The sequence below is a fragment of the Thalia democratica genome, chromosome 2 (genome assembly GCF_965202585.1).
Source record: "Thalia democratica chromosome 2, ktThaDemo2.hap1.1, whole genome shotgun sequence".
NCBI lineage: Eukaryota > Metazoa > Chordata > Thaliacea > Salpida > Salpidae > Thalia > Thalia democratica.
Window position 1 is genome coordinate 8605236 of NC_139166.1, and position 10954 is coordinate 8616189.

A 10954-nucleotide genomic window follows, 5' to 3' on the forward strand; every position below is an offset into this window, starting at 1 on the left:
CATATAAATAATTCATAATTTAGTTTTAAAACTTACAAACAGTGACGTAATTAGGAAAAGTAATAGTCAACTTCACTTTATTGCATATAATAATAATAATAATAATAATAATAATAATAATAATAATAATAATAATAATAATAATAATAATAATAATAATAATAATAATAATAATAATAATAATAATAATAATAATAATAATAAAAAAAAAATAATAATAATAATAATAATAATAATAATAATAATAATAATAATAATAATAATAATAATAATAATAATAATAATAATAATAATAATAATAATAATAATAATAAGGCCCGCTATCAGCCGAGATCGGCTATGCGTGTTGTGCACAGAGAAAAAAAAAATTACATGTTAAAAAAAAAAAAACATACACAGTGATGCAATAAACAAAACACAAACACAAAAAAAAAAAAAAAAACAATTAAATTCATTCTGCTTCTTATTTCTCATCTTCTTCTTCGTTTTTCTAAAATATTCCTTTTATCTTTCTTGCAGTCTTTTGTGTATAGTTGATCTCCATTTGGCACGGTCATTTGCAAGCAACTCCCAATCATCAGTTCCAATGTTAAAGCTATTTAGGTCGCGCTTGCATACATCCTTAAAACGTAGTTTTGGACGTCCTCGGTTTCGTTTGCCAACGACCAACTCGCTATACAATAGAAACTTTGGGATTCGCTCAGTATTCATTCTCAGGATATGACCGAGCCAGCGAAGCCTGCGCTGACTGAGGGTAAAGTACATAATGGTAAGACCAGTACGTCTCAATCCTTCCTCATTGGTGATCTTTTGCTGCCATGTAATTCCAAGGATGCGACGAAGGCATCGTAGGTGAAAGGTATTGATTTTCTTCTCCTGTACGCTAGGTAACGTCCATGTCTCGCTACCGTAAAGCAGAGTACTGCAGACACAGGAACGGTAAACGTTAGCCTTTGTTCGAATGCTTAGCTTTTGGTTATCCCAAACTCTTGCAGTCAAGCGAGCGAAAGTGCCTGATGCTTTGCCAATGGGACTATTTATTGCATATATTACAGCAGAATTTAATAAATAATACCAAAGTGACTGAAAATAATTTTATAAGCGCATATAAGTGCCTAACACGGGAACAGGTCTATATTACACGAAGAATAATTTGCTCGAGGTTACTAAATTGCACGAGGGGAGTAAATTGAACGAGAAAAAGTTACACGATGCCAAATTTGCACAAGGAAACGAAACTGCACGAAGACGATTTTGCACGAGATAAATTTTTGAAAAAAAAAAAAAAGAAAGTTACTGACCGAGGGTAAGGGTTTTATGTAAAAATAATAGTTCACATAAAAAAATACACAACTAACAGAAAAATACTTTATGAAAATAAAAAGAATTATAAAAAAAACAGATACCGAACGAAGGTAAGGGTTAGGAGTAATACTTAATTTTAAGGAAAAAATTAAACATTATTTTAATTAAAAAAAAATAGAAAAAAATAAATAACTTAACGAGCGAGGGTAAGGGTTAGAGGTAAAAGTGATAGAAGAAAAAAAACTATCTTAAAAAAAATAATAAAGAAACTAAATTAAGAATTAAGAAAATAAAATAAATAAAATTACCCGTGCAAAAATGTCTCTCTGAAATTTTTTTTGCTCGTGCAAAAGACCTTTCGTGCAATTTTCTCCCCTCGTGTAATTTTATACGCTCGCACAAACTTTACAGCTACCCCCTAATAATGTACGATTTTCATTTGTTTTGGTAGTTAATAAGAAACTAAAAATCGTAATGTTTATTTACACTAATTAGGCTATTCTAGCGCGTGTTTATCCGTCTTATATTATCAGCGTTTAAACACGCTAACAAGTATATTTTAATTAAATTTTATTTTCTTCTCATATGAAATAGCACTAAAATAAATGTTTCCATTTTTGGAATGTTAGAAAATTGTTTCTAAACATAAAGTAATTTAATTATTTAGCACATTTTATACTTATATAATTTTTTTTGTACATTTACTTGTTAGAAAAATATCAAAAGAATATTCATTTAATTTTAAAGTAATTAAGTTTAAAATAAAATTCTATTACTTTTTTGTTTTAGGAAAGCTTGATGCTAGAAGTTTTTTGTAACTAAAGATATTATTAAAAAATAATTAAGTTTTTCAAGTATGCTCAGTTTAATATTCAAATCACTTTATCACATTGAAATTAAGCTTATTCAAGAAATGTTTTCTTTAGTGACGTCATAATAAGTTTACAGTATTTATCTTTGACTTCTTTTTGTATTTATCTACATAGAATTTTAATTATACCTTAAACTTCTCATTGTAAATTTTTAACGCCTTGAAGCGTTTACAATAAAAAACAATTCGGGAGAGAGGAAATTTGCATTTACTAATTAGTTAATATCTAGATAGAAGGAAACGTTAGCTTTTGAGGATATGAGTCAATCGGTGAAATCTGATTTTGAATTAAACTGGTTGATGGTTAAGGCGTCTAGTCTCGTGAAACATATGTACCAGTACTTTTAAAATCGCACTCTTTCAATAAATTATATGTATATATATATATATATATACATATATCAGTTATGTTGATAAGCTTTAGCCGAAAAAGTTTATTACCCTTCATGTTTTCATTTTGAACTTCACTTGTTTGTATTAATTAATATTATACAAACTTAAAGAAGTAAAAAGTTTGTATATATGTAATAAAACATAGAACTAAAATACACAAAATAAACTTTTGCTTAGGACAGTTGTTTCTGCGTTTAATAAGTTTAATAATGGTGAGAAGAGCCTTTCTCACCATAAACAGACTTCAAACTATAATTGGCACCTACGAAAAGCGGAGAGCCTTTCTCACCATAAACAGACTTCAAACTATAATTGGCACCTACGAAAAGCGGAGAGCCTCTCTCATCTTCAACAGACTTCAAAAATCAATATGTAATAAAATATATATATTTAGTATATTTTTGTAATTTTCTGGAGGTTAGATTTTGGATGATTTTCAGAATTTTTACTGTTACCTTACATTGAGGCAAAAAAAAAGTAATTTTCTACTAATTAAATTTAACTTTAGGACCTATATTAAATCTAAAGAACAGTAACAGCTTTATGTAGCTATGCTGTTATAATGTTTTCATAAAAGATTGATTCAGATTTTTGCCCACCCTTTTTTCACCTTTAATTAAAAAAAAATTGGTTATTATGTTTAACTTCATGAATTTTAAGGCTAAACGTATAAATCCGTAATTTTGCTTTATGAAACTTTATATTTCATTATTAGTTTGTACAAGTTTTAAGTTTCTATTATCAGACAAATATTTTCAAATTAAATCTAATGCTTTAAGTGTCTTTATGTAATTTAAAAATTATACATTTTTTATAAAGTTAAAATAAGTTATGTTCCAAATTTAAAAAAATCAATATTCTATCAAAAGAAGATTTTATGAAATTTATGTGCAATTTTTAGTACATAATGATAATAAACCTTTTGCAGTTAGTATTAGATTTTTTGATTTCGAAAACTTGAAGTTTAATTTAGATTCTTCTTTAATACAAAAGCATTATTATTGTTATCATTATAAAACAAATTTTATTTTAACAATTTAGTTTAACTTTACTAATACAAATGTTCTACTGAAGGTATTAATTCTTAAGGTTAAGTTTTTAAATATAAATTTATGAATTTCTATTGTGTGTTATAAATTTAAATAGATATTTTTAGGTTTTCAATTTTTATAATTATTTTAAAAGTAACATGGAATTCTACACTAAATGTTTCACACATTAACTATCTACGTTTAAGTCTAAGAACATATTTTTTAAGTTTTAAACACTTATGCTTGTTATTAACTTCAATTCTTACTCTAAGTTCTTTTTACAACTTACTATATTAACTAGATTCTATTTTAATATTCATTTATCACATTAAGCTATTGTAAAAAGAAAATATTGTTTTTAAAATAAAAATATAAATCAAAATTAAAACAAAAACATATTAAAAAACTAAACTGATTATGAAGAAATAAAGTTTAATGACAACTACAAGTGTAGTTTTAAAACAATTGTCTTTTTAGTTTGGTTAAAACTATTTTTTTAATCTAAAACCAATAAAGCTAAATAAGTAAATAAAGTATTTATATAGTGAAGTTTTGCTCAAAGTTATGTTTGTTAAAAAGCTTATATGAAAATTATATAAGTATGTTTTAAAATAATATAAGTTATTTTTTTATGCTTTTTCCTTTAAGTACTTTTGTTTACTTCTTCACAAATCAAGTGTTATTAAATTTAATCTCTTTAAATATGTATTAAAATTAAAAGCTGTCAGTACTTCTGTTTGATTAAGTTTTCAAAAAGTATATGTAATACTAGATAAAAGAAACGTTTACAAAAAAAAAGCTGAAGTTTTAAAATATTTCAGGCTCAAATATTTGATCAAAGAAAAATTTGTTTTTAATTAAGAAGTGTTGTTTCAAAATAATCCTTAAATGTAAGGTTGATAAAGTTGTATGTTATACAAAATTATTTAACTTTTGCTGAAAAAATTTTTCAGCCTGTTGCATTTCAGAATTTTTGTTCACTAATTTACAAGTCTAAAAGTTATAAATGTTTCCGTTTAAAACTTAAAAGTAAAATATTTTACTGATATTGTAATTTTTTTTATATTTTAACTAAACAAATGTGTTTCTTTAAACAATGTGTAACATTTTAAATATTGAATCAAGTTTTACTTTTTCAGTGTATATAAAAGTATGCTGACGTCACACCACAACTGTTCACTTCATTTTATTGTAAATATGTTGGCATAATTGGCATGTGAAGTGTAATTTAACTTTCATTGCAGTAATGCGCTTTGTTGTGTACTTAAAATTACAACCCGCGCATAACTCTGACAATACTTTTTTTTAATTCCAATTTTATATCTAAAGTTATCTAGTTTTGTAATCTTAACCCTTTCCTTTGGTAGGTAAGCGGTTTTCAAGTTTGATGAGAATCGTTTGAGTAAGAATTGTGCTATAGTTTGAACAGAGTGGTTCCTTAACTCTATATTTAGTAAGACCATTGATAATTAGTTTTTAATTTAATTTAAACGTTGTACTATAAAGTTTAAGTCAATTATCAGCAACATCTTTAATTTTTCGGCAACCAAAAAAAAAAGCCTTCTAATAATCAATGTACAAACGATTTTTTGTAAACTAATTATAAATGTTATATTTTAATCATTTTGAAATTGATTTCCTTACATAATTATTGTAACTTTTGTAAAAATCATTGTTAAATTAAATAAGTTATTTTTCAGTGCTTGAAAGCACATAAACAAAATTTTAAAAAATCACATTAGAGTTGGAAATATAATTACTAATTAATCTGTATGTAATAAATGTTTGTGAATTTAAATATATAATTATAAAAAAAAACTTAAAAACAACTTAGTTTTGAAACACTAAAATGAAAACAATTGAATAATAAACTAAGATAAAAATAGATAATAAAAAATTATTACGGTATTATGTCATTCAGAACTATTTAAAATTTAAAATTTTTGATTAGAATCAATAATTGTTTGCTCTTCTTATAACTTAGCTAGCAGACTAATAAATTAGTTAGCTATTTCGGATAAGCTAAAAGTTAGTTTCAATTATCGCTATTTTATAAGTGTTAACGATATAGTTGTACACAGGTAAGTTTTAATTAAAAGTTTTAACTATAATATACTTGTTTTTTTAATTTTTTTTACTGTAGTGCTATTGTTTGTAGGCGTGTTTACACGCTGAAAATACTTAGCTGAACAACCAATTTGTTTTAAATATTTGAACAGTAATATATATATATGTATATTAAAATGAAACGAATATTTGTGAGAGTAATTAAAACGTAACTAAAGTAAGTAGATTTAAATACTTGCAGAAAATTTATGCTGTAAAATTTAAAATGACAAGCTTTAAAAGTTTGTTTAAATTACCAATATAAACTGGAACTTTTTTTGAATTATCTTCTGACACGAAATCAATATGTATCATTTATAATCATTTTAAATATGAATATAATTTACAATTTAAAAATGTATTAAACAGTTATATTTCAATCTAATCTATAAATAATTGCTTTACCCTATAAAAGATCAAAAATACAAGATGTTCAGTGTTACAATTTTATTACGTAGTTTAAGTTTTAATGGTTTACAGAATGATATTATTTAGGAGTTGTTAGTTTAACAAATAAAAAGTCTATCAACTGTACAACAACATTATTTTTAAAATTAAATGATTACAAATACTACTTAATTGTCTTCAAGACTAATAAAGAAAAATATTTTTTAATCTAAATTTTAATACCCCTCTCTGTTATAAATTAGAAAATTAACTCCGTTTTTCATAGCTATATAATAGTTGCCAGATATTATCAATAACAATCTTGTAGAGGTTAAAGTTATGGTTAATGAAATAAAAAGAAGTATTTTATATGAAAAATATATGTGAGCTTTATAATTCTTAATTACTAGTAAACAGGACCTTTATCGGAATATTTAGTTTATTTTATTTTAAATCATTATACAAAACTTACTTAAAAAATTACGTATTTCGTAAAACATAGTCCATTCAACTTATTAAATTTTTTTTTAGCAAACTGAACTTAGAAAGTAGTAAACTAATTAGTACAACTAAAGATTTTTTAAAACTTTTGTTTAAAAAATTTAGTTTTGAAATGCTTAAAAAAAATATACTTTATCAAAGAATTTTTTTAGTTTAAGCTTGTTTTGTTTTTACTTTTCCCATGCTAAATAAAAAGATAATTGCTTGGTTTAACATTTAAAGTCAATTAAAGCACTTAACTATGGTTTTATGCTGTTTATTAAGAATTTAGTAACCATTTGTTAATGTGTTGTCATCATTCTATTCTACAATCTTAATCATTTTGCTGTTATCTTATATTATGTAAAAAACAATTTTCGTTACGAGTTAAAAAACAAGTACTATATTTTAAATTTGTTACAAATAAATTAAACAACTGAAAGTTGTAAACCAAACTAAACTTTGGTATTATTTAATATCAAATAAGGATTGTCATTAAAATTTTTAAATATTATACTTAATTTTCTACTTATCAATAAACTGATACCGTGTAAGTTCATTTCATTAAAACTAATAAAATACATATACTCACTATACTATTATAGTTGAATTATCTAACTTTGTTTTGCTGTTGATTTACTGACGTCACTTCATAGTAGTTCGCTTCACTTTATTGTGTATGAAAATTTAAATCTTAATAATAAACGTTAGTCAATCGGCTGTTAAATTTACAGTGCAGTAATGCGCTTAGAAACTAAAAGTATACAAAAGTATATATAACCAGAAGCTGAAACTCTAGTAATTTTTAAAATTAAGGTAATTTCCAACTTTATTATTAATAATCAGATTATTCTTAATTAAAATATTAGATTGAAAATTATCTTGATACTGGCTGGTTTTTAATTAAACTTATGATATAATCTAGATGTATAGCTCCTAATCGTTAGTAATTTTTAAGTAAGAAAATAGCAGAATAAAGTATATTACTTTTAAAGAAGTTTGAAGCGAACGTTTGTTTTTAATTGATGTCACTAAGTTTATTGATACATAACTTTCAAAAACTAATGTTCTATAAATAGATGAGAAATGTAAATATCGAAACTATATGTTTAAGGTAGTTGAAATAAATCTTGAAAAAAACATAGTATCACTTAAGTAATATTTAAAAATGAGTAGTAAATTACACACTTGACGATAATTCCCTATTAAAACTTAGTATTTTTATATATCATCTTAAAACTCTTCAAGGCCTACCTTAGTTAATTGTTACATTATAGGAACTTTTAGAAGTGCTAAAAATTAGGAACAGAAAAAAGATTTTAAAAGTAAAAATTGTCAACTTATACAAATTATTGAAGTTAACATCTACGGTTTACATAAAAAATCGTTGACTTTATTACTTATCAATTTAATAAATTTTATGAAATGAATTATAAACATGGAAAAATATCTGCTCACTATGGAATAGATGAAAAAAAAGTATTAATATAAGTAAATGCTAAAAAACGCATTAAGTTTTATTCTTAAAACATCAAAATCTTAAAATACATGGTGTTTTGCTCTAACTTTAACTGTAATTGTAGCTACTAATAGTAAATACTAACAAAGCGAAAGTAAATTTAAATTTATTTTTTTATAGAGGTAATAAAAAGTGAACCATAAAACTAATTGTTTAAAGTTTTTCGAACAGTAATAAAAAACACACTTTTCAGACACTAAATAAATAATTAAAATATTGGCTTCTAATTTCTCAACTATTAATAAAAACAGAAAAAACTAATAAATAACAATACACGCTTCAATGACAACGTTTGTTTTTTACTACGTCATAAGCACCTTAACATTTGCAAAAATAAAGATGAAAGACTAAATGGTCAAAACAACACATTTAATTATATAATATTTTCTCCGAAGCTAAAACTTATGGTTCATAACAAAGACGATACTATATTCCTTAATACGTAAAACTGAGTAAGTAAATTTCATGATGTGTTTCTGTTAAGACTTACTTTTATTACTACATTTGTACTTGTCGTATCATTTATAATAAAAAGAATATTAATTGAGTTTGAAATAAAAACATAAAGTAATGGATTTTATTATTTATACAAAAAGGGGATAATTCCATCAGAATTACTAATTATTATATTTATATACAGTAGTTGCATTTATTTTTAACATAAAATTATTAAAATCTGTTCTTATACCTTTTTGTATTTTAAATGTTTTATGTACTAACTTTGTATATTTGGATTTTGATTTAAATAAGTGTACATTATTGTTACGATATTATTTTAAAATTTTGGGTAAAACCTAAAATGCGATAATAATTAATACAAGGTAATAAACTTTGTATACTTCTGTTATTATTTAGTTTTGGTAACCACAACAGGTAATATTAACAAAAGCTACTAATAACATATAGCGTTGTTATTGTAGATAAGTTCTATTTTTGAAATAGTAAATATTTGGTAAAACGTAATACTTGAAAAAAATATGAAAAATACTGGTTTTAAGTAAAAAATAATGTACTTACAGAGTACGACTAAAATTTTATATGTAAATTTAAATTACTAAAAATAATAATTAGTAAAAAATATAAAAACCATAAGTCACTTCAAAACAAAGCTATTATCTATTTAAACAACGTTTGTATAGAACATGCAGACCTAAGGTATTTTTTGCGACAACTATCATGCGTTGATGATTTAGATGACAAGAAGTGTTAAAGTTGTTAGTCAATAATTTTTTATTTTTGAGAATAAACAATTACTCAGTTTCACCGCAGAGCGGATTTTCAAATTATAAATCTTATTCAAACAGAATTCTATTTGAATAAGAATTAAAATTTAAAAAGCTGCTCTGCGGTGAAACTGAGTAACTGTTTATTCTCAAAAATAATAAATATTTAATTATCAATCTCCTATTAGTGGATAGATCACTGTGTCCTATTTATTTGTTCTAAACTCTATATTATAAAGTTGTTAGTCAACACCACCACTCATTGTGATAGTTTTGCATTTAAACTCATTATCGTTTGACCACAAAAATTGGTTATTTTTAAGCAAAATAGTTAACTAATATGTAAATAAATACACGTTTATCTCGAAATTTAATCATATTTGAACTGTTACAGGAAAAAATAAAGATGCCCTGAAAAATAAGGTGACACTATAGTACATGTGAATTATTTTTTTGTCATATTTATATATAAAAAATAAAGCGATTTCATTCTTTTTGTAGATTTTGCCGTCACTAGAAGTATAAAGTTTTTGAACTTTGCATCTTTGTTTTATATTTGTTGTAAAACTACTACAAATTAGTTAACAACATTTGATAATACGCTCGTATAATTTACAACAAAAGTTTAATAACTTAAGTATTTAAAGCTATTTAAATAAAATGTTCTAAACAAGTTTAAAATTATGAAGTTGAAATTTTTAATATAAAACTTTGATAAGAGCTGTTATATTACTTAGTTATAAATACAAAACTAGGGGTTCTGCTAAAAAAAAACATCCTAGTGATTACTATAAATTCTATCAAACTGAACTTAACAATAACTATCAAAATATATTAAAATATTTTTGTTTTAAACTTTTTTGTTTTAAAATAAATAAAATACTTAATTAAATAAACTATTTCGTTATAAAATGTTGTAGTGTAGTAACATTTTATGATACGAAAACTGAAGTTTATAATAATATAAATTGGTTTGATTTGAAGTTGTTTGTATGTTTTGATAGTTTAATTTGTTTATGTTTTAACTACGCTAGAATTTTAGTTTTTTAAACAGTTTAATGCTACGTTGTTATAAACTTTACTTTTCTTTTTTTAAAGCTTAGATAGTTCACCTTTTTTATGAGTCGTTTGGTTTTAAAGTAAAAAATCAATTCAAATTTCAAAAAGACTCTTTAAGTTTGAATTAAATTTGATGAAAAATCGAATTAGGTTCTCAGTAAATAATTTGATATTGTGTGTCTTTAAAACAACTCGCATGTTTTATAGTTTTAAACTAACGTATAGCTTTAGAAAATATATAAAAAGTATATATAGCTAGGGGTTGTAAAGTATAATTGTTTCTAAGTAACCTTAAGCTAAAAAAAGTTGTAATTTTATTTCAGTTTTATAACTTTAATAAACTTTTGTAAACTTTTAAAAGTTAAAAAACGTGTTAATAAAACAGGTGTTTAAGAAAACTTGGTAGGTTTTTTAAAAATGATTTCTAGCTCATAATGCGCATAAATATAGTTTTTTTTAAACTTACATGTTAATAAACTATAAAATGAACTTATTAAATTTAGTAACTTTGAAGTGTCAAACGTGAAAAATGTAAATGATTAATGCTGGTCACTTTTTATAAAACCATTGATTTTTTAAA

The 10954-nt window shown here is 23.7% G+C and overlaps 1 protein-coding gene across 1 annotated transcript; it reads right to left on the reverse strand.

Annotated features, from left to right (window-relative positions):
- Positions 1–504: 504 nt before the first annotated feature.
- LOC145849629 (uncharacterized) lies at positions 505–2319 on the reverse strand. Its single transcript, XM_082954618.1, has 2 exons — positions 2306–2319; positions 505–1033 (listed from the first exon to the last, which is right to left on the reverse strand). The coding sequence occupies exons 1-2, from the start codon at positions 2317–2319 to the stop codon at positions 505–507; spliced, it is 543 nt and encodes a 180-aa protein (XP_082810744.1).
- Positions 2320–10954: the final 8635 nt, after the last annotated feature.